The following is a 25318-nucleotide window of genomic DNA, read 5'->3' on the forward strand; positions in this document are numbered from 1 at the left end:
CAGCGGTGGGGAGTGTTTTCGGGGCAGGCGGGGCGGCGCACCACGGGCGGCGGGGGCTGCTGTTTGGCCGACTCAGGGGGGTGGAGGTTGAAGATGAACCGCAGGCCCTTGATTTCGTATCCAACGGCTGCAAAATCGACTGACTAGAGATGAAAAAGTCAGTTGACCGACGTGTAGCCTCATCTTGCTAGTGCGTCCAGTTTCGACAGCAAAATTCAGTTTCGACAGCAAAATTCAGTTTCGACAGTTAAGTTCAGTTTCGACAGTTAAGTTCAGTTTCGACAGTTAAATTCAGTTTCGACAGTTAAGTTCGGAGATGAGCGGCTGATGTATTTTACATCTAGCACTTTGTGGTTATGTATTTTACGTCATGTATTGGAGATGCTATTAGAATTCCACTCAGGTTAACGTTGTTCGTTGTCTCTCTTGTCCTGCTTTAGCCTCGGCATTGTACAACTCACCGGAGCTGCTCCAACGATGAAACCCTCCATCACAGCGGAGCAGTACCTCGGGCTCCATCTCCAGACGCCTAAGATCTTCTTCCCCTCCTCCGACAGCCAAGTCAGCCGAAGCATCCTCACCGGCCAACCCAATCACGCTGAGATCGACATGGCTTCGCCAAAGAGGTTGTACACTTGTTGAATCTCTTTTTTACTCTACATGTTATATATATTGTCCACTGAGCACACGGATTTGTTCCTTTAGTGTCTCCTTGAAAGAAAAAACGTAGGAATTTTAATTTTCACTTGTCCTCCTTTTCAAATTCCTATTCATGAAGCACAAGACTAAGAGATAGTAGCATAATAGCATTATAACCGTACATTTTCTTGTGGTTTGACTTAATCTCACCATGCTTCTTTGCATCCTGTGATCTTCCAATTGTTGTGAATCAAACACCCAGATTGGCAGAAATCCTGTGTTTTTAAATTCTCTATTTTGCACGTGCATTCCTATCCTATTCCTGTCTATTTCCTATCTCTGCATTGTTGGAATCCTCCAATTCAAACGAGCCCTTACAGAATTACTTCTCTTACAGATAGTTGTCAAAGAAAACCTTGCGTGGTTTGTCCCGCTCCTGCTGCGCTGTCGTCCACCCCAGCTCAGCTGCTCCAACGACAGAAGGGTCCAGCATAGCAGGGATCCGGCCTCCAGACTGTCTTTCGCTGCCTCAGATCTTCTTCCCCGCCGCTGGCAGCCATGAAAACTGCACTTCCATCATCAACCGAGCATATGACCTCGAGGACTACACGGGTCCGCAAGAGAGGTCGCACTCTTTCGTGTCTGCTTATGTTATGCATCGCTTAATATTACATGCTACTTTATCGTCCTGTTCACCGATTAGACTCTGAGTCAGCTCCAAACTAATGGTCAAACTTGAGTTTTTAAATGGTTGTGGGGTACATATCGGGGCCGCTATCAATAGTATCTATCTACTATCTGGTTAATCTCCGGTGTCTACTATGAGTTTCATGTTGGGTGGGAAACAAACAGTAAAGAAGCCATTATCTGTATTTTTTAACTGAAGCCATTATCTGCCTGCTATTATTGGTTTTGGGTCTATCCACAGGTTGCTGCCATCACTCTGGATTTCTGCATGCACTCCTTACATAATCTCACTATGTTTTATTCCTATGCATGACAGTTATTGTAAACAATGGAACTAAACATGTAGAGCAAAAGAGACGAGCCTTGTGTGGCAATAAAATTTCATGCAGACGTCGCTCCATGGTAGGTGCAAAGGTAGCCCCCTCCACGCATTTTGTATTGTAATCGAGAGGAAGATATCTGTTCTGAGGGGGATTCAGAAGGAGAAGACAACTCCTATTTACCCCCCGAGGTCTTCGCTCTAACTTGGCATGCTGATGTTGGTTATATCATGCATATGGTGTCTTGCATTGCTTACTTATACATCAAATATGTCATCTGCTTAGTTTAGACATCCTTTGTGCGAATGCCATCTGTTTAGTTTATTCATCGTTTATGTGAATTATGCAACGCCATCTTGTTTAGCCAGGCATCATATATGTGAATTTTGCAATGCCATCCTGCTTAGCTAGTCATCTTATATGTAAATTATATCAGGCCATCCTTTTTTTGTTACATATTACATTTGTCAACAATGTTATTACATTCAATTGCTCTTCGTGTGCATCAGCCATTTGAAACGGTGATGGCAAATTCTGGAGTGAAACAAGGTCTTCAGAGCAGACTATGCTATCTGACGAAGCGCATATCTCGCTGGTTACGGATAGCTCCTCAGAGGAGGATTCAGAGACAGATGACCAGTCCTATTCCCCCCCCCCCCCGAGGTGTATACTCTAACTTGGCAGGGTTATGTTGCTCATATCGTGCATATGGTGTCTCGCATTGCTATGTCATTTGATTAGTTTAGACATGCTTTGTGTGAATGCCACCTGTTCAGTGTCTAATTACCATATATGTGAATTATGCATTGCCATCTTGTTGCAAGACATTATATATGTGAATTATACAATGCTATCTTGTTGCAAAGGCATTATATATGTGAATTATGCAATGCCATGCTGTTTAGCCAATCATCATGTATGTGAATTATATCATGCTATCATTTTTTGTATTACGTGTTCCATTTGGCGACAACGTTTGTATATTCAACTACTCTTCCTGTGCATCAGCCATTTGAAGCGGTGATGGAAGTATCTGGAGTGAAAACAAGGTATTCAGAGCAGACAATGCTACCTGCTGAAGCAGACATCTTGCTGGTTACAGAGAGCTCCTCAGAGGAGGATTCAGAGACTGATGACCAGTCCTATTTTCCCCCTGAGGTCTATGCTCAAACTTGGCAGGGTTATATTACCCATATCATGCATGTTGTCTTGCATTGCTTAGTTTTTGCATCATATATGGATTGCCATCTGCTTACTTGCTTACTATATAAATCATATATTAGAATTATATCATGTCATCATGTTTACATAGTACATACACATCATCTATCTGAATTATGGCATGGCAACCCATTTAATAAAGACATCATATAGTTATATCATCTCATCCTGTTTAGTGTTTACAGTCATCATATTTTGAATTATGGCATTCTATCCCTGAATGTATGTGAATTATGGCATGCCAACCTATTTAATAAACACATTATATAGTTATGTCATGTCATCCTGTTTACATAGTCTCATATTTTGAACTATGTCTTTGCATCTTTTTTAGTTAGCCATCATAATGTGAAATTGTGTCATGCTATCCTGTTTAGTTAGCCATCATATATGTGAAATTGTGTCATGCTATCCTGTTTGGTTAGACAACATAAATATGAATTATTTCATGCCCTCTTTTATTCCCCATTATCCATTGCACCCGTCTATCATACAATGTCTATACTTTCAATTACTTTTCTTGTTTATCAGCCATTTGAATTGGAGAGCGTGATGGCAGTATCTAAGGGAGTAACAACACGGTCTTCAGAAAAGATAGTGCTACCAGTTGATGCAGATAGAACCACGGTTGTACTTGCCCAAGGACCAGATCCACCACACATAACCCAGACTCTCGCAGATTGTACCCCTACCCAGTTGGACAGAGAACCAGCTACACCCCTTCTAACCCCAACCCCGGCAGATAGTAACCCGGTTCCAGTTGACACAACACCGTCTCCACCACAAAGCACCCAAACATGAGCAGTTAGTAAGGGAACTGCAGTGCCCAAAGCACGAGGACCACCACTCTGAATCCCAACTCAATGCTTAAAGGAGAAGAAGATTTGCTCTCAGGTCAGGTTCTGTAGCTATGGTTCATACTCCTTTGCTCTTGCATGACTGTATTTACTCATACCAACTATTTTCAAATTTGAAGGATGGAATTGAAACTCCAATGGCTCAACAGGTATGTTTTAAACCTGTTTCTTTAACTGGTTTGCTGTTGTAACCTACTCTATGTTGATTTCAGTTTCAATTGAATAAACAGTTATGTTCTCATGTCATGCACATTACAAGTGTTGTTATTGCTCTATAGTTACCCACACTTATATTCTGTCTATTCTGCTTTGTCTTGAACAAATATTATTTGAACTGTGTCTCTATCTTGATTTGGCAACAAAAACTAGAATGGTATAGACCATAAAGTGACCATGGTACATAGATATATGTTTGTTTCATGTTGTTATCCTATCCACTTTACTACTGAACTCATTTACCAAAATGAGTTTCATATACAACATGGTAAACATGTGATGTGTCTGCTTGTTTCTCTTTTAGAATGCGGACAAAATATTGGAGAACAGTACCGCGTTATCCAATGGTAAAGGAAGTAATGCAGATAAGGTTCAAGATAGTGAGACATCCCTGTTGGTCTCCAAGAAAGCTAATAAAAACTATCTTGACGACAGTGAGGGAACCCAAAAGTCCTGTCTTGATGTAGTGTTCGAGTTACTGGCCACTACTGCCGGCACAAGCTCTTCGAACTCGATGCCTGAATCAGTTCGTCTTCTTGAGTCTCAACTTCAAGTTGAAAGACATCGATCAGATGTGCTACGACGGGAAGCTGAAGGACTGAGGAAGTCCCTGCAGAATTCAGATGCATATTTTCTAGTGCAACAGCAAGCGCTGGAGGATTTAAGCACCAAACAAGAGAAAGTTAATAAGCTTGCTAAGCATCTTGCCAGCATTATGGGTACCCAGGATTTTGTTTCTTGAGATCTTCTAAAGTGGTTTCAGTTCTGGATTTGTTTTGCTGCGGCGTTTATTTGCGCTGGTCGCCAACTTTGACAACCAGTGTATATGATATGCTGCTTTGTTCCCTATATTTGCACTGGTGATGAACTTTGATGCCCAGTGGATGTAATATGTGTAATAGCCGTGATAGCCTAGCGTTAGTTGCTTGCTTATTTATTTCCTTGTTGTCTTGTTTATTTGTTTGCTTGTAGTCATTGCAGTTCTTTTTCCGCGGTTAGCTAGTGGCTACAATAACCTATTTTTTAAAACTAGGCCACAATAACCATGGGCTAATATTTACTGTAGTGACATTGGGCCTCCTACTGGCCATAGAAACAGTGGGCCTTCTACGGGTTGTAGAAACAATGGGCCTTCTACGGGCCGTAGAAATAATGGCGTATTATCAATGGGCCTTATACGGGCCGTATAATCAATTGGCCAAACAGACCGCATTATGGCCGTAAACGGGCTAGAGTTTGAATCATCCGTTCATGGGCCGACCATAACGGGCAATTGTTAATAGGCCGTATTTGATGACGCTATGAAATTGGCCCAACGTATTAACGGACTACAAACAGGCCGACTGTAACCATGGGCTGAATTTGGCCCACAAGCAGAAAATGACAGTAACGGGCCGTAAGTAAACGAATGCTGGAAATGAGCCCAAGAATAATGGGCTCTGAGAAGGCCGAAATATAACATGGGCTGGAAACGGCCCAACGGAATAACGGGCCGTTAATGGGTATAAAGTGATACACTATTCATTACGGGCCAGTTTCACCACGGGCCGTTAATGGGTGTAAAGTGATACACTATTCATTACGGCCCAGTTTCACCACTAGGCCAAGAGTTACATGGGGCCTCATATGGGCCGAAATACGTCATGGGCCATACATGGGCCAGAAGTGAAAACGGGCTAGAATCATATTGGATGGCCTAGATGAAGCTACTGGGCCTAATTCGGATAGGGTGTAACGGGCCTTGGGTTAGCGGGTTGTAAATGGGCTATATTCGAACATGCTGTTAACAAGCTTTCCATGGGCCGGCCCGCCAGCTTTTGACCAAGTCAAACGGGCCGGCCTTTTCATAGGAATGGGCCTCTGTTGGGCCGTGCCACGTGTCGACGTATCCTAGGTGCCTTCCGTCCAATGAGTGGTTGACATCTGTCCCAATGATGAGCCGACACGTGTTTTCTCCAGCCAATGATGATTTTACACGTGGAAAATCCCCATTGGTCGGGGCTGTTAACGGGTTATCGGATCCAAAACCCGACCCGATAGCTTAACGGCGTTCCGTTACGGTGGATGCCATGTGTCGGTCACCCTTGACGAAAGCACTTCTATGACGCGTGATTTATCGTCATGGAAGTGGACACTTCCGTGATGATAATTTTGGTAATGTCATGGAACACTTCTACGACAGCACAGGTATGACTATCTTGATTCTGTCATAAATTTGTCATGGATGTACATGCATGACAAAAAAAGCGACCTACTGTGACAAACACGTATCATCACGGAAGTGTATTTTTTTTGTAGTGTAACCCGCCGCGCGGACATAATCCGACGGGCAGTGGTGCTGATGCTCAGAATGTGGTGGATCAAGGAAGAGCCCGTCGAGAGGCAGAGTTAGCGGCACAGTATGCGGCCCGTCAACCCACTCCGGTTCATCCAACCACTTCTATGGAGCCAAGTGTAACCTTTAGAAATTTGGGCGTGCCATGCTTAGTGCCAGACCTGCGTAATGAGCGTCTGCCCAAGGATTTCAAAGGTCCTCATAAGGTGCCTAACTATACCGCCGATTTAAGTCCTAAGGTGTGGATTGAGAGTTATGAGATGGCTATGGAATTGTTGGATGTCAGCGAGGCTGCATGTGCTAAATATTTCCCCCTGATGTTGGAAGGAACGGCCCGTACTTGGTTGAATGGGCTCCTTGCTAATTCCATCGGGTCATGGGCCGAGTTAAAGGCTTGATTCATCCAAAACTTCAAAGACACATGTAAACAACTGATGTCAATTGTGGATCTGGACTCCTGTGTTCAAGAAGAAGGTGAGTCGGCAACCCATTGGATGCGTCGGGTCTCAATAATCTTGCATTCGTCGGATCGCATCAATGCCGACTCAGCAGTGTTGATGTTGGAGAACAATTGTCGTTTCACGCCCTTAAAGCAGAAACTAGGGTGGCTCAAATGCCATTGCAATGACATGGGGACGCTCATGGCGGCTCTAGTTAAGTATGCTGACTCTGATAGTACCAAGGATCCCGAGTCTGATGATGAAAAGTCGGGGAAGGGAAGGAAGAGCAGCAACGCCAAGGGGCAGCAGCATAACCCGGCGAGCCAGGGAGGCAATGGTAAGCGCAAGGCTGATAATAGTTTTGATTTTGTGGCTAACACCAATGCACAGAATAATGGTCAGCATCGCAAGGGTAAGCCGCCCCCACGGGCCGGAGGATCGGGCATCAATCTTGAACAGATGTTAAATCAGCCCTGCCCAAGACATGGTACGCGAGAAAGACCGTCCGGGCACCTCTGGAAGGATTGTCACATTATGAAAGAGTACAATAATTCCAATCTTTTTCAAGACAGTCATGGGCCAGGTGGTGGTTCTGGATCCGGCTTTCACGGTCCGGGTTATGGCGGTGGCGGTTCTAACTCTGGATTCCAAGGGAATCAAGGTACTCACAGCAACCAGGGTGGTTACAACCAGTAGAATAAGCAGGGGGGTCAACAGCAGCAGTCTAGTTATCAGAGCAACCCGAAGTAGATGAATAGTGGACGATATCATTTGTTCACCACTAGCTTATGTAAGTGAGACCAGAAGCTTCATAAGAGAGCGGTCAACGCCGTTGAGCCGGCGGTTCCCCGTTACTTGCGCTGGTATGAGCAGCCCATCGTGTAGAGTCGGGAAGATCACCCGCCCCGGGTTGATAATCTGGGTCATTTGACTTGGTGGTCGCACCTCAGGTTGGAGGGTGTAAGTTTACCAAGGTGCCCATGGACGGAGGGAGCGGCATCAATATCCTTTATTATGAAACTTTCCGTCGCATGGGATTGACTGATAAGAATCTTAAGCCGTCAAACACTGTTTTCCACGGCGTGGTGCCTGATAAGTCGGCGTATCCAGTTGGTAAGATAGCTCTGGAAGTTGTTTTTGGAGATGATCGTGACTCTAGGTCAGAGACATTGACCTTTGAAGTGGTCAAGATCCATAGCCCATATCATGCTCTGTTTGGGCGGTTGGCTTATGACAAGTTCATGGTGCGGCCGTGTTACGTGTATCTGCAGCTCAAGATGTCGGGTCACAAAGGAACCATTACAGTGCATGGGAGTCGTAAGATAGCTATGGAATATGTAGAAGGGGATGCGGCTTATGCTGAGTCGGTTTGTGCAACGGAGGAGTTAAAATTTTACAAGGACAATGTTGACCCGGCAGATATGACGTCTTTGAAAAAGCCAACCAGAGAGCATGATCCAGTTTTAAAGTTTAAATTAGCAGATGATACCAAGATGGTTGATTTTGTCCTTGGCGATTCACCCAAGCAATTCAGCATCAGTGCTAATCTGGATCCGAAATAGGAAAGCACGCTCATTGAGTTCATCCGTGAGAACCGGGACATCTTTGCATGGAAGCCTTCAGACATGTGGGTGTACCGAGAGAACTCGCTGAGCACACTCTTAATATTGATCCGAAGTTTAAGCCGGTCAAACAGTTTCTTCGCCGTTTTAATGAGGAGATATGGAAGGCCATCGGAGAGGAAGTAGCCCGGCTCAGCTGGGTTTATCATCGAAGTTTTTCATCATCAGTGGTTGGCTAACCCGGTGCTGGTACTTAAGAAGAACGGCACTTGGCGTATGTGTGTGGACTACACGGATTTGAACAAGGCTTGACCGGCTGATGCTTTTGCTCTCCCTCGTATTGATCAAATTATTGATGCTACGGTGGGTTGTGAGCGTTTGAGTTTTTTGGATGCTTATTTTGGTTATCATCAGATCAAGATGGCAGTTAAGGACAAGGAGAAGACAGCTTTCGTAACTCCTTTTGGAGCCTTCTGCTATGTGTCTATGCCTTTTGGGCTCAAGAGTGCCCAGGCGACTTATCAGAGATGTGTGCAAAATTGCCTTCATAATCAAATTGGGCATAATGTTCATGCTTATGTGGATGATATTGTGGTGAAGTCCAGAGAGAAAGAGACATTGATAGATGATTTGAAGGAAACCTTTGATAATCTCCGGGTTTATAAGATAACGCTTAACCCGGCCAAGTGTGTTTTTGGTGTGCCGGCGGGCAAGCTTTTGGGTTTTTTTGTGTCTAACAGGGGCATTGAAGCTAATCCGAAGAAAATCAAGGCCATTACTTGTCTGGCTAAGCCGGTGTGTGTCAATGATGTGCAACGTCTGGCGGGCCGTATTGAGGCGTTAAGCCAGTTCATAAGCCGGTTGGGAGAGAAAGCCATCCCTCTGTATCATATGATGAAAAAGACAGATAATTTTGTTTGGAGTGATGCTGCTAATGAAGCGTTTGAGGATTTGAAGAAACAGCTGGCTGAGCCGCCCGTGTTTGATGCCCCTGTTGATAAGGAGCCTTTGTTGTTATATGTGGCTACTAATAGCCGAGCTGTCAGTGTAGCCATTGTGGTAGAAAGGAAGGAGGCATGCAAGGAATATCCGGTTCAAAGGCCGGTTTACTATATCAGTGAGGTGCTTATTGAGTCCAAGCAGAGAGATCTACACTGGCAGAAGCTTCTATATGGGGTGTTCTTGGCCAGCCGGAAGCTTAAACACTATTTTTTTGGTCATCCCATCACTTTAGTTAGCTCTGCTCCTTTGGGAGATATCATCCAAAATAGGGAGGCAACTGGCCGGGTTGCTAAGTGGGCTATTGAGCTTGGACCTCATGGGTTAAAATATGTGCCCCGCACGGCCATCAAGTCTCAGGCGCTGGTGGATTTCATCAATGATTGGACAGAGCTGCAGATGCCTGAGGAAAAGCTAGATAACACGTATTGGACTATTCACTTTGATGGGTCCAGACAGTTGGAAGGCTCGGGGGCTGGAGTTGTGCTTGCTTCCCCTCGAGGTGATAAATTTTGTTATGTTCTTTGTTTGATGTTTCCTTGCACTAACAATGTAGCTTAGTATGAGGCATTGCTCCACGGTCTTCAGATGGCTAAGGAGATGAATTTAAGCCGGGTTAGATGCTTCAACGACTCAGACTTGGTGGCTCAGCAAGTCTCTGGTACTTGGGATTCTAAGGATCCACTCATGTCGGATTATCGGCGAGAGGTGGATGTTATTGCTGGTCACTTCAAGGGTTATCAAGTTGAGCACGTTGATTGGAGGAAAAATGAAGCGGCGGATGCTTTAAGCCGGTTGGGTTCTCAACGTAAGCCGGTGCCGCCTAATGTTTTTCTTGATGTGTTGCATAACCCGTCGGTCAAGTTACCTACCGGGGAGGATTTGGCTATTCCGGACCCGGAGGCTCGGTTGGTAGCGGCTCTTCATGTAATTCCGGATTGGACAGTTCCTTATTTGGCTTATATGACCCTGGGCGAGTTACCTGAGGATGACACCTTAGCCAGGCAGATAACCCGGCGGTCTAAGTCAATGACAATCGTTAATGCAGAGCTACATCATCGCAGTGTCACAGGAGCAATTCAACGTTGTGTCTCTCCAGAGGAGGGCTGTGAGATCTTGCGTGAAATTCATGAAGGAGACTGTGGTCATCATGCCGGTTCAAAATCTCTCTAGGCTAAAGCTTTTCGTCATGGATTTTATTGGCTAATAGCTCATGCTGATGCGGAGGACCTGGTTAGAAGATGTGATGGATGTCAGAAATTTTCACGATGAGCTCATGTGTCGGCTCAAGAATTGAGGATGATTCCAATTACTTGGCCGTTTGCAGTTTGGGGGGCTTGATATGATTGGACCTTTCAAAAGATCCAAGGATAAGAAGACCCACCTTTTGGTGGCGATTGATAAGTTCACTAAGTGGGTAGAGGCAGAGCCAGTCAGTAAGTGTGATGCAGCAACAACGGTTCAATTCATGAAGAAGGTGATCTTCCGTTTTGGCTTTCCACACAGCATTATAACAGATAATGGCACTAATCTCTCTGAAGGCGCTATGGAAGAATTTTGTCAACGTGAGCACATCCGGCTTGATGTGTCGTTAGTGGCTCACCCTCAATCTAATGGTCAAGCGGAGAGAGCAAATCAAGAAATCCTGAAAGGCATCAAGCCCCAGCTTATGGTTCCCGTGCAGAGAACGCTGGGTTGTTGGGTGGAGGAGTTACCTTCTGTGTTATGGAGCATCAATACCACCGCTAACAGATCTACGGGATACGCGCCTTTCTTCATGGTTTACGGAGCAGAGGCGGTTCTCCCTAGTGACATTCATCATGACTCACCTCATGATGCGGCTTATGTTGAAGTTGACAACGAAAAAGCATGTTAGGAAGCACTTGACCTGTTGGATGAGGAGCGTGACATCGCGGTGGCTCCTTTAGCAATTTACCAGCAAGATCTGCGACGTTACCACAGTCGCCGGGTTAAAAACAGAACTCTCCAAGAAGGTGATCTAGTGCTCCAGCTTATCCAGTATCAGACTGATATGCACAAGTTATCCCCACCTTGGGAATGACCCTTTGTGGTCAGCAAGAATCTAAACAACGGGTCATATTACCTTATCGATGTTTGAGACCACAAGGACTCACGCATGTCAGAGGAAGAGACCCGCCGGCCGTGGAATATAGCTCATCTTCGGCCTTACTACACTTAAGCCACTGGCTCTTCCAATGTACATACTTTGACAATGTATATATTATGATCAATATAATAAAGCCGGCATCCCTGCTAAAGCAGGGCCTCTATCGTTGTTTCTCTTTAAATAATGAGTTTTTGGTCACATGGGGGCTTCTGCTTTATACAACAAAGTTATTATTACCCTTTGATCTGGCTTATAAGCCACATACAAAAAAACTTGGGGGCTTGCTACCCAGGTTAAAGGGACCAAAGAGAGTCTGTTGCAAAATCACAACTCAAACATAGGTACCCCTTGAGCACAGCTCAAAATATTGCTTGGGGGCTCTTTTGTTCTAAAGAACGAAGAGTCTGTAACCTTGTGATAGGCTATAAAAGCCAGGCTTGGAAGCTAGGTGTATTCACCAAAAACCCCGGGTTATCCTGCCTTTTTAAGTAAGTCACTCTGCCAAGGTAATCCTGGAAAGACCCGCCAAACGTTTGACAAGTCAATCTTATGCAGACCCTGAACTTGTCAAAGTTAAAACGACGATTGGTTAATGTGAGGTCCAACTTATAAGGTTTGTAAAATGGTTTAACTCGGTGGCCTGGTAGACCATGAAAAGCCTCGTTTTGGGCCTGGCAGCCCATGAAAAGCCTCACTTCTCGTTTGTTTTTAGCAGATTCTTTCTTTTGAGGTTTATTTGGTAAGGTTTATAAAGTTTTATGATTATAATTCACCGGTGTTTATTGACCCGACCTGGCTTTGACTATAAGTCGCCAATATGAGATAATATCCGATGTTTATTGACCCGGCCTGGTTTTGACTATAAGTCGCCAGTATGAAATAATATCCGGTGTTTATTGACCCGGCCTGGTTTTCGACTATAAGTTGCTAGTATGAAATAAAGATAATATCCGATGTTTATTAACCCGGTCCGGCTTTGCTCATAAGCCGACAATCTTTGATAATTACCAGTGCTCGGAGCTTTGGGCTATCACCCTTACTGCATTGGCTTGATAAACCAACAAGTGTGATCAAATATCACATGACACTTTTCATCTGTTGTATGCAGGAACAGATTCAAAATTGATAATATCGTAAGGCATATATGGCATATCTTCGCATAGCGGATAAATAAGTATCATAAACAGCACAATATGCACGATGGCATAGCAGAACAAGAAGTTTAAAGCTCCCAAAAGGATAATTATTTTTCAGTCTCGCACACAGCAGATGTTAAACCATCCCTGGTTCACGAATCTTGGCCTAGCTGACTTGAAGGTTGCGACTCATCCCTTGCCGGTTCGTCCTCCTCCACCGTCTGGAAGTTGGCTTTGGACTAGTCAAAGCCACGTACAGCGACGAATTCAGCCTCGTCATCAATCAGGTCAGACGGATCAATATTAGGGGCGAAAGTGTGCTTACGAATCGGCGGGATTGAGTCCATCACTTTATATGAAGGAGTCACCATCTTCTGATTATCTGCATCATAACCCGGCTGATACTTGGTGAGGTTGGTATCTTCGGCAATAATTGTTGCATGAGGGCAAATCTCCTTGACACAAGCAGCAAAGTCTTGTTGGTCAAAAGGGGTTCCATCTTCCTTGAGACTAGGATACCCACTGGCTACGTCTACCGGGTCTAATTCCGGTACCCAGGCTTTGGCACGGCTTAAAGCTGTCACAGATCCGGCTCTAACACAAGATCGCTTGATTTCTTGAAACCTAGTGGGCAAGATGGATAGCTTCTTCAAGACATCACTTAATAGATTTGGCCCTTGATTCGCTGGGGAGATAGCGGCAAGAGTCCGCTGAGCTCCAGTGTATAATTGCTCAACAAGCGTGTAAACCGCCTTGAGCTTTACCAGTGTATCTCGGCTCAGATTGCTGCTCCTGGGACCTGTAAAGTTTACACAATTGGTTAAGTGGCGGCTTATATTATGATGACAAATACTCACTTTGAGTAAGTAACAAGGTGACTTACCGAAGATTGCAGAAACCATCTAAGACACACGGTTCTTTAAATCGGTGAGTTCAGCGGTAACCTCTTCCAGAGCCGCCTCGGCTTTCTCAGCACGCTGCATCAAGGCAGTCTTCTCATGAGCCCAAGCCTCTTTCTCCGCAGTAAAGTTGATCTTCAATTTTTCTGCTTCAGACACACTCAGCTGGAATTTTGATTCAGCCTGTTTTTGTCTCAGTCTCCTGAGTCGCCAGCCAGGTCTTGGCCTCGGACAATTGAGCTTCCAGTTCTGTGGTTGCAGTCTGCATACAACATAAGTTCATTTAGTTTCATGGTGGATTACAAAATACAAGTCCCAAGTGCTTTGCAAGCAACTACACTTGGCACTTGGGGGCTAATGTCTGTCAACAAAAAATTTCAAAGGAATTGGTTCTTTCTAAAAAGTCCCAAGTGCTTTGTAAACAATAACACTTGGCACTTGGGGGCTAATGCATATTGCTTGTTTTTTCTTGTTAAAGATGAGCTGGGTGAGCTGTCAACAGTCTCAGCCGACTCATGGGGGCTATACAATGTAGTTCTATACAATGATCAAAAAGACCGGCTCATTCATACTGATTAAACCGGCCCTTGGGGACAACACATGCAAATTTAAATACTATCAGCATCTGGTTTAGTTGTAAACCAGACTTGGAGGGAGTCTAAGACAGAGGCTTGTAAGTTTTTTAAGTCTACAGATCATTCAATCTTATCATAATCAGAAGACTTGGGGGCTGGCAGGATATATAACTTATATAAGCCGGAGAACGTACCTCGTACTTTTGGTGCATCTGTTTGACCATCTTAATTTCCAAATCACGGCTGGAGTGTACTTGACTGAGATAACCAGATAGCACTTCACTATTACTAAATTGAGCATAGTGGGAGACATTGAACCGCACTTTTCGTCTTTCCATGACTTCTTGTTTGGCAGAGTGTCTCGCTAGTACAATTGGATTCCCCGGTTCAATGCATCTGGTGCCAGTGATTAAAACATCATCGCCATGAGTTTCTGGCAGGTTAGCTGAGCTTTATGGTTCAATAGTCAATGGATCAAGAATGGTTTTGTCAACAAACGGCTCAGGTAAATCCGGTCGAGCGTTGACAGCAGGATCTTCCGGTTGTTTAGCGTGTTCCTGTACAGGTTGGCTGATCCGGTTCAGTAGTTTTTGGATCCTCGATCGGCTTTGTCACCTTTGCTTTTTTGGGCTTCGCTTGACCGCTAAAGAGAATTTGGGCAAGTCGGTATAATGATAAAGATATACATGTACAGAAGAAAGATATTTATTATTACCCAGGGGCAGTCTTGAAAGCCGGTAGTTGAGTTTGCGATGAGTCGCCAGAGGAGGAACGGGAAATCTCCTGCAAGGATGAAGTCAAAATTGAGTGATTAATGAAGTAACTCGCTGGTAAAAACAAGGGTTAAGGTTAAAAAGAACCTCATTTTGGCGTTTCTGAGGAGTGTTTGGTAAGCCGGAGGATAAATCGTCATCTCCACCGATCCGGGTCTGGCGGCGGCTCTCATATTGCTGTTGTTTCAAAAGAAAATGAGGATCTAAATAAGCCAAGGGGTGTGAAAACCTTACTTTCTGGGTTACCCACCGAAGTTTTTGCCTTGGTAAACGTTCTGAGTCGGAGGAAATAATAGTTACCTCTTCTTTGACTGCCTGGTTGGCCCCCGTGTCATCCTGGCAATAGTCAGTGTCAATAAGGTTGTTAAAAACAAGCCAAGAGAATCAAGGGCTACCTCTGACTCAGAGGCGTCATCCAGCTTTAGCAACTCAGAGGCGCTTGGCTTCTTTTTAGACCGCATGCTGGTCTTTTTGGCGGCTCTTGCAGCAGCCTTAGCCTTTTTAGCAGCCTCATGGTCATATTTGGCCTTCCAGAAGTCAGATTTAGCCTGTGGAAGGATAAGATATTGGAGTTCATGCAATGTTTAAGTGTTAAAGGAGAAAGAAATCAAAAAATTTACCTCTGGTGATGGGTTAAGCTTGCAGAAAGGATTCAAGCCCACTTTGTTGCAGTCTTCATATTTACTATTTACAAGTGTGGCCGCCATCTCAATTATGGCCTCTTCAATCAGTCGTAGAGAGCTATGGCGTAAGGGATCATCTGTTCCTCTGGTATAGTTACACATCAAGCTGGATCGGCGGCTTAAGGGGATGATCCGCCATGCGGCCCAGCAGCGGATTAAGTCAACTCCAGTTAAGCCGTTTCCCAACAAGGCTTGAACTTTTTTGATTGTAGGGATAAGTTTCTTGTGTTCGGCGGCGGTAAGTTTATCAGGGAGTTGATACTTGGAATCAAGGCACTCAGGCCAATAAACCGGCAATGGGTTCTCATCAGACGAAGAGACATCTTTGCAGTAGGACCATGTTTGGTTCCAGTCTTTAGGATGGCTTGGCAGAGCTACTTGAGGGAAGATAGCATCTCGTCCGCGTTGAATTGAAATCCCGCCAAGCTCCAAGGTAGGCCCATTGGTGAACTCGTTCTGCCGGTTCAAATAGAAATACTCTCTGAAAAGCTCAACACTAGGCTCTTCTTGAAGGTATACCTCACAAAAGACTTGGAAGTTACATATGTTTGATATGGAATTGGGTCCAATGTCTTGCGGATGGAGTTTGAAAAAGTTTAGGATATCTCTGAAGAATTTAGAGCCGAGTGACGAGAAACCCTGGTTCATATGGTCAGTAAATACAATAACTTCACCGTCCTTGGGCTGAGGCTTCTCTTCGCCTGGGTCAGGAACACGGTAATGCATCACACTCTTATCTGGCAAATATCCAGTGGTGACGAAATCCTTCAAGGTGTCCTCAGTGACTATGGAGGGAACCCAGTTGCAGGTCATGATTGTTTTGGGCGGCATGGTGAAAGGACAACCTAAAAGACAGGAAAGAATTTGCCGGCTCAATATGATTGTTGAAATTGCAAGTTAACAAGTACATTGCATGTTCAGAATGGCGGCTTAAGAAAGGGCTAATGATATATGAAGTAACAATAAACCGGCAGAATAAGCCGCCATGACTAAAGGCATTCAAGATCTACCAAGGCTATAATTTGCCAAGTGTTAGGACAAACAGGTTCCACAGGTTGAGGTTACAAATTTGGATCTATAGTTGTTCAGAAAAAGGAAATAAAATCAAAATCTACATAGGTGACAGTGGAAAAGCAGAGGTGCCCTAGAGGAGATCTGTCGCGGTGGGGATATATTCCAGTGTCAAGAATGAGTGCTAAAACTATTACCGCACAAGATTCATATGGTTTTTGGATCTAATCCATGGAACTAAACAAGGAGAGAGAAGGGCGGCGACGAACGCTGACGAACACCGACGAACACCAACAAAACCTAATGTCAAATCTATGGCGAAGAAAAAAGGGCTTATTGATGTTGTTAGAACAGCGAAGTGACGCCGTAGTTTTCTGGTCTATTCAGGGCGATGCAGCGGCCGGAGTTGAGGTTGGAGACGGAGGTCAACGGCGGCGAGGTTCGTGCGGGTCGGTGTGTTGCGAGGAGGAAGAAAGGAGAAGGAGAAGAATGAGAGATGACTCTATGGTCCTATTTATAAGGAAACAGAAAAACAGGCAGGCACGAAAGACGAGGAGGCCAAATGATGGTTATCCAGCTAATTGGACGCTCGATTTTCGGAAAGACATTAAGATAAAGATCCGTTAATGATGACGTCGTGGAGGGTTTCCGAAATTCTTGGAGATGACGCCATGGCGGGTTATAAGGTTTGCGCAACATATGAGGAATGATTTTTCTAAGTGTTGAAGATTGACATGAACAAGTTCAAATCAACCTGGGGCCTAATGTTGGGGATATAACTATTAGGTATGACCCGCCCAGGAGGGGCCGGGTTATCCCTATGACGATTCTTCATAATGAAGCCCAAGATCATATGGCGGTTCATAGATAAGCTTGGTAGAGGGCCCAGACCCGAAGGCGGTTTAAGGCCCATGGATATAAACCGCCATGTATGTAAACTTGTATTATAAGGCATGTAAGAAAGGTCACCAAGCCGGATACGTTGTATAAGCCGGCCGGGACTCTGTAGCCTGCAGGGCGTCAACCCGTGTATATAAGGGGACGATCTAGCGGCGGCTTACGACAAGAAACAACAGATCGAGAGCCGGGTCAAGCATATTCGCTCCCTGCTCATCGAAACCCTAGCAATACCATCTACAAACTGGACTAGGCTTTTAACTTCATCGTAAGGGGCCGAACCAGTATAAACTCCTCGTGTCCTTTGTCCTGATTAACCCCTTTAAGCTAATCTCATCGCGATGGCTCCACGACTAAGTCCTCACACTAGGACATCTGCCGTGACAATTCCACGACACATTGGAAATGGAAGAACTGGCCATTTGCTTGGCAGGGGATGTACAAAGGCGCCAAAGGCGGTTGCAGTGTGGTACTTGGGGCGGTGGCCACACAGGACCTCTGGATTTGGCACTCCTTCTTTGGTATGCCAGGAACTCACAATGACATCGACGTGCTGCAGTGCTCCCCTGTCTTTGCCAAGCTAGTTGAAGGTCATTCTCCTCCGGTGAACTTCGAGGTCAATGGGTGGCACTACAACAAGGGGTACTACCTAGCTGATGGCATCTATCCGAGATGGTCTACATTTGTGAAGACTATTTCAAACGTTGTGCCAGGAGGCAAGAAGTCCCACTTTGCCAAGGTGCAGGAGTCTTGCAAGAAGGATGTCGAGCGGGCATTTGGTGTGATCCAATCTCGATTTACTGTTGTCCGGTACCCTGCTCAAACCTGATCGAAAGATCAAATGTGGGAGATCATGACTTGTTGTGTCATCTTGCACAACATGATTATCGAGAGCGAGCAGGAAGAGCCAGTGTTTGACACTGAACCAATCTACAGGCAGGGCCCTCTAGCCGAAGTTGATCACCAGCTACCGGCAACCTGGACTGCCTACCTCGGTATGCGTCAGGAGATCCGAGACCCACAGGTGCATCATCAACTGCAGCAGGATCTGGTGGAGCACCTATGGAGGCTCAAGGGCGACGTCGGGCGTGACGTGTGATGAAATATGAGTTTTTTGTTGAACTATATAATTTATATTGAACTATTTGTTCTTGCACTATTTTGTTGAACTATTTGATTTTCTGTGATGAAGTATGTGATACAAAAATATTTATGTTAAGAATTCAACGCCGAACCACGATGAACCACGCCGAATATGGGCCGATTCTCGCCCATATGGGGCCTTTATTCGATGAAAGTGGGTCGAAAACTGGGCCAATATCGGCGCCTGGGGGCGACCTGGGGACAACGGTTGGACACCCAGCCGCCCCGAACGCCGATTGTACCGCCGGCTCGCCCCCAGGCGGCGATTTTTATGCCTCCTAGGGGGGCAACGGCTGGAGATGCTCTGAGCCTTGCAACTTCATCTGCACATCTGGTTGCATCTTCCTTAGCCCAACAAAGGTCTCAATCTCCACATACAATCGCAATTCTAGTCCTTTGAACATCTCACATGTTCATACTACTGGTGGATTGTCCATGCATTTCAGGGCTAGCAAATGAATTTATAAACAATGTTTATTTTCTCCCATAAATGAGCACATTGCATGCAATGTTCAACCACAACAGAAATGCAAGCATCTTCTTCTCACGATTCTTACAAACACCACACACCCCTCTAGTCCTCCTTCCCGCTGAACTTTTCGTCTATCACTTTCTCTCAACATGCATCCTCTCAATATATTGCCCCTTGGCTATGCATGTTGCTTTCATGTCGTTGTTTTGTTGTCTCTGAACAATACAAAAGCAACCGAACCATCTCACCTTCTGCCCGATCTATTCTTAATCCAAGGAAGCTAAATCTAGTTGAATGTTCTTGCATTGTCATGGAAGAACAAACTTATCTATGAAAACATATATCAAAATATCATTATATGAAGTGTGTACATCACATGCTTATGACTATGTTGTGACAAATAATTCTTGTTTATCTCTCACTTTCCTCTAAATATGTTTCTCCAAACATGCATTTCAATTTTCGCCCTCGCCAAAATTTCTACTTTCATGTGCTCCTTCAACCCGACAAATATGTCTTGTCCCCCCTCCATGAGATTCCCCTTGCGTTGGTGTGTTGCACATGTGATCTTTAAAAACAAGGCAAGTGAGTGGCATCGTCAACATTAGTCATTTGCATTGGGCACTCGGGAAGAAGGTACAATCGGCTTCTCTGACCAGATTTGATTTTGTATAGGTGTTACTCTTCTATATTGATGAGTTCCGTCTCTAAAGCGAATTCTAGGCTTCCTCCTGTTCAGCACAAGTACTAAAATTGATATGCAAAACTTGAAGACGTGCATAATTTAGTGCATAAATCCTCTTGCCACATCATGGAGCTTCAAATTTTCTATCGACGGAATCTAAGTGAACTAATTAATTCAAACCTTAGTTCTTAATAATTTTAACAAAAATGGGAACATAAATGAACATAATCCTGATATTTGACCCATCTATACATTGCACATGAGAATTGCCAAACAATTGATAATACCAACAAATTTTGGCATTAATTTGAAAGAACACAAAACTGATAGCTACAAAAAAGAAAGGTCAAGAGAACACTAACATAACAATACCCTGCAACAGTATGTACCTAATTTGACTCCAGTTTTATGAGTGGCATGCTGGTGCTTTTATTATGAGGGAAAATGTCATCATGCCAGTGTCTGATTCCCCTGCAACATCACAAGAACAACGTATGTTTATTATCCTAGGTAAACAAAATACACCACGATCGAGACCATACAATCAAGTTTAATTAGACATCTAAAGAACTAGTTATATACAGATAGAAGCTATAGGCCTATAATCATTGTATCCTCTCCAAGTAGTCGAATCTAAAAAGAGAAACTATACTTATCGTTTAAGTATATATAGCCATACAAACTTTCAGTGCTACTATCATAAACACTGCACGAGGGAATTGATATGAAAAGCACCTTACAAGTATCTATTAGATTAACACCAAATAGTTATTTGGATCGAACAAAAATCCCAAAAATATTCCAAAATTAAGCACATATATAGACATGAAAAAAATCATTGCTCAAAACATTTCTGATTGAGTACATGTTTTCTTTTGGGTCGCCCTCTCTTGCATTTGTGCAGCTTTGAAAATGTTTTGTTAACATGTGTGGTGAACTGGTCATTGGATCTTCGCCCTGCTGCAGCAGTGTCACGGATCAGCCAAAGCCTCATTTCTTTGGACCCAACTATATCCATCGTTCATTTACGTGACCTGGCCTCAACATTATTTGATTCTAAGAGCATCTCTAGCATATCCATCAACCGGCCGTCCCGCAAAACTCGTTTATGGTATCCCGAAAACGTTTTTTGCAGGACGTCGGACGCTGAGCCAGAGCAGATCCTGCATACCGAGCCCGCATATTTAAACTTGCATTTCGCGCTTAAAACTAGATCGCGGGAGTTCATCTAGTACATACCATATAGAGTTCATTACAAACCGAAATTAAACATAGCAACGGGAAATCTAAGACACTAGCATACTACATCTACTTGTTGCCGGAGTCACCATTGTCGCCCTCGTTGTCAGAGTCGCCGTCGCCACCCTCATCACCGGAGTCGTTGTCAGAGTCGCCGTCGCCACCCTTGTTGTCATGGAGGGTGTAGTAGATCAGCATACCGAAGAGGGTCGAGACGAACTGGTACTCCTCTTGGAGCGCCGGCATGCGCGCGGCCGCAGTTGCATCTCCGGCGATGGCGGTGGCCTCCTTTTTGCCTCCCACCATGCACGCTCGGCTGCCCGGAGCCATTGGATGGATGGATCGAAGAGCCTCCCGAGTCGCCGAAAAGTTGCCCACGCCCGCGAGCCGGTGCTGCGGGATTTCACGCCGCCGGTGCGTGCCTGCTCCCTGCGCTTCTCTTACACGGGAGGGCGGAGAGAGGAGTTGCCAGCCTCGTCGTCATTGCGCTGCTTGCGGCCAGTGAACACACCACGCCCGCCGAACCCCCGCCGCACCCGAACCCATTGTGCCCGCCGACCCCCCCGCCGCTGCCACGCCCTGCACCCTCGGACGCCATCGCCGTCAAGATCCGGTGCTCGAATGCGCCGGAAATTGTTGCCAAAGGGGAAGAGATTTCTCGCCGGAGTTTTGATTTTGCGACGGAGATGGATGAGGGGAATGACGAACGGGAACCCTAAAATGACCTGGCGCCCGCATATATACCGGAATGACAGTTGGTTTACGGGCCGCCTGTAAAACTGTTACGCGCCGGGCCCTTTTTTCAGATCTGCTCGGCCGTATTTTTGTCTAAACCAGCCGAAAAAACGCAGTTCACATGACTTGTATTGGATTTGCGAGATCCTCTTAAACAACAAGAGGATATTCCTTCACGGCCAAGACGGACGTAGGCGAGACGTTCAAAAGAAAAAAAAGACGGACGTAGGCGCTACGAAACGCGAATGCACAGGGCGCCACGAGCAACCGCACGATCGGGATCGAACGGACGAGAAACAACCACCATCCCAGCCGCCCGTCCCACGATCCAGAGGCCCCGGATAAACCCTAGGCGCCCGTGAGATCCTATATAAACCGGGGCCGACGGCATCCATCCCTCCTCCACCTCCCACCCCATCGCCGCCGCAGGCTTTGACCCCATCGCCCCTCCGTCCTCTTCGTCTCCGGTAGGCCAGGTACTCCTCCCCGCCGGCCGTTACCGCGCCGGTGGTTACCTCTGCTCGCTCGTACGCCGTCGCATCTGTAGGTCGTTCGCGCGCCAGTAGGTGGTATACGGGTCGCATCTGTAGGTCGGTCGTCGCATCTGATTATCTAGATCTACTCGGTTCGCCTGTTCGCCTTGATTTCGAGCCTGTCTTATGAACTTGCTGTATTGGTCTCTGAGGCTCTGGATCTGTTTATTTTGCATGCTAATCACCGTCATGTTATAGTTGATAGATCGATGCGATCTGTATGTCTCTTGTGCTAAAGTAGTCCTGCTGTAGAGAGATCTGTTTATTTGCAATCGTTGAGCCAGGTAGATGGAGATCTCGTGATATTAATCCTGCAGCACCAGTTTGTATTATCCTGCGGTTTTTTGTCCGATTTCCTCGAGTTTAGGTATGTATAGTTTGCACTGGTCTTGTTAGCAAATTGGAGATGCAAAAGTGCCCATCGTCTAATGGTAAAGACTGAAGGCCTCCCCGTGGGGCCTTCACATATAGGTTCGATTCCTATTGGGTGCTTCTGCAGACGATCCCCTGCATCTCCAATTTGCTCTCAACCTGAATTGCCTTGTTAAGTAGTTGCCTTGCCTGCTAATCTTGTCACATCGGATTAGAACATGCTTGGCTACTTGACAAGGTATTCTGGTCTATGTTTATCTTATTCTTCTGTTAAGAATCATTTGGAATAGTTTTACATGACTTATGTGATGAATTTGAATAATTGTAGTGGTGCTATCACTGAATTTAACTGTTTTCACTGGCACTGTTTGTGTCTGTTGGTGGTCTGTTGCAGTATTATTAGTGCAATTCTAGCTATTATGTAGTTTCAAGTCTAGTTCTGCTTGCCTGTCAAGTATTGCCTGATAAATTATACAGTTACCAATGGTTTAATATTGTTATTGTTGCAAATTATCGCTGTCATTAAATAGTTATCCATTTGAATGTGAAACAGTAGTATTGAACTTATAGCTATCCATTTGAATGTGAAACAGTAGTATTGAACTTCTTTAACTCATATCACCACCCCTAATTGTGTCTATGCAGGTAGTTAACAGCTCCAGCAGCCATGGGAAAGGAGAAGATCCACATCAGCATTGTGGTCATTGGCCATGTCGACTCTGGCAAGTCAACCACGACTGGCCACCTCATCTACAAGCTTGGAGGCATTGACAAGCGTGTGATTGAGAGGTTTGAGAAGGAAGCCGCTGAGATGAACAAGAGGTCTTTCAAGTACGCCTGGGTGCTTGACAAGCTCAAGGCTGAGCGTGAGAGGGGTATCACCATTGATATTGCTCTGTGGAAGTTCGAGACCACCAAGTACTCCTGCACTGTCATTGATGCTCCTGGTCACCGTGATTTCATCAAGAACATGATCACTGGTACCTCCCAGGCTGATTGTGCTGTGCTTATCATTGACTCCACCACTGGTGGTTTTGAGGCTGGTATCTCCAAGGATGGCCAGACCCGTGAGCACGCTCTCCTTGCTTTCACTCTTGGTGTGAAGCAGATGATCTGCTGCTGCAACAAGGTATACTTGCTGTTCAACTTCCAATGGTGATTTTTATGAGTGACCAGGTCCAGTTGATAAGTGCAACTGTTTGTTTGGCTGTTAATCTCATTTGTATTTGTTTGCATCGTTATGTCTTATTCCGTGCAACTTCCATCAGTACTTGGGTATATACATGTATTCTATTTCTCATTTGTGTTTGTTTCCATTGTTACTTTTCAATAATTCTGTTTATCTGATGAGATTGCTCTTATGATCTGTGCCAGATGGATGCCACCACTCCCAAGTACTCGAAGGCCCGTTATGAAGAAATTGTCAAGGAAGTCTCTTCATACCTGAAGAAGGTTGGTTACAACCCTGACAAGGTTCCCTTTGTTCCCATCTCTGGGTTCGAGGGTGACAACATGATTGAGAGGTCCACCAACCTTGACTGGTACAAGGGCCCCACCCTTCTCGAGGCCCTGGACCAGATCAATGAGCCCAAGAGGCCCTCAGACAAGCCCCTCCGTCTTCCCCTTCAGGACGTGTACAAGATTGGCGGCATTGGAACTGTGCCAGTGGGCCGTGTTGAGACTGGAGTCATCAAGCCAGGCATGGTTGTCACCTTTGGTCCTACTGGCCTGACCACTGAGGTGAAGTCTGTTGAGATGCACCATGAGTCTCTCCTGGAGGCGCTTCCTGGTGACAACGTCGGCTTCAACGTCAAGAACGTGGCTGTCAAGGATCTCAAGCGTGGGTACGTCGCTTCCAACTCCAAGGACGACCCTGCCAAGGAGGCTGCCAACTTCACCGCCCAGGTCATCATCATGAACCACCCCGGCCAGATCAGCAACGGCTATGCCCCGGTGCTGGACTGCCATACGTCCCACATTGCTGTCAAGTTTGCTGAGATCCAGACCAAGATCGACCGGCGGTCTGGCAAGGAGATTGAGGCGGCGCCCAAGTTCCTCAAGAACGGTGATGCTGGGTTCGTCAAGATGATCCCCACCAAGCCCATGGTGGTGGAGACCTTTGCCCAGTACCCTCCCCTGGGCCGCTTTGCTGTGCGTGACATGAGGCAGACGGTTGCCGTGGGTGTTATCAAGGCCGTGGAGAAGAAGGATCCGACCGGCGCCAAGGTGACCAAGGCTGCGGCCAAGAAGAAATGAGATGGTGTCAGGTTCTTTACTGCATCTATGGTGGCGGTGGCGGTATTTGGTGGTGGTGATAGTTGTTCTAGTTGTTTTGAAAACTTGTTAAGCTTCGGTTATTTGTGTCGAGCAGTGTTGGAACTGCTTATTGCTCTGTCATTGTATCGTTCGGTTGTGTTGGTGAAACTTCGTCAGTTAATGTTGCTACTATATATAGTTGCCATGTTTGGAGTCGTTTTATATCAGTTGATCATGTTTTTCGTCTTGCAAAGTTGAATTTCTGTTTCCTTTCTTAACTACGCATGACAAGGAGTATGTGCTGATGGTTTTTTATCCTTTTCCTGAATATTTCTTTTGTCTTAGACTTTGCAGCTCTTTTCTTCAGATTTTAATTTTTTTTCTTTTTTTGCTCTTATTATTATTATTATTATTATTCATGTGCATGAAAAATATACTTCTCCCTTTGGCCCTTCTGCTTACACACACACGAAGGCCACCGAGGCGCTTGTTTTATGATTTTGTA

General features: G+C 45.4%; 1 protein-coding gene across 1 annotated transcript; it reads left to right on the plus strand.

Annotated features, from left to right (window-relative positions):
• Positions 1–21994: 21994 nt before the first annotated feature.
• On the plus strand, positions 21995–25060 carry LOC119353111 (elongation factor 1-alpha-like). The gene is made up of 3 exons (XM_037619700.1): positions 21995–22128; positions 23203–23686; positions 23932–25060. The coding sequence occupies exons 2-3, from the start codon at positions 23225–23227 to the stop codon at positions 24811–24813; spliced, it is 1344 nt and encodes a 447-aa protein (XP_037475597.1). The 5' UTR covers positions 21995–22128; positions 23203–23224; the 3' UTR covers positions 24814–25060.
• Positions 25061–25318: the final 258 nt, after the last annotated feature.

This window comes from Triticum dicoccoides, chromosome 2A (assembly GCF_002162155.2).
Source record: "Triticum dicoccoides isolate Atlit2015 ecotype Zavitan chromosome 2A, WEW_v2.0, whole genome shotgun sequence".
Lineage (NCBI taxonomy): Eukaryota > Viridiplantae > Streptophyta > Magnoliopsida > Poales > Poaceae > Triticum > Triticum dicoccoides.

Coding starts and splice junctions, on each gene's coding strand:
- LOC119353111 (XM_037619700.1), top strand. CDS start 23,225: ATGGGAAAGGAGAAGATCCACATCAGCATTGTGGTCATTGGCCATGTC. Junction 23,687..23,931: donor TGATCTGCTGCTGCAACAAG/GTATACTTGCTG, acceptor GATCTGTGCCAG/ATGGATGCCACCACTCCCAA.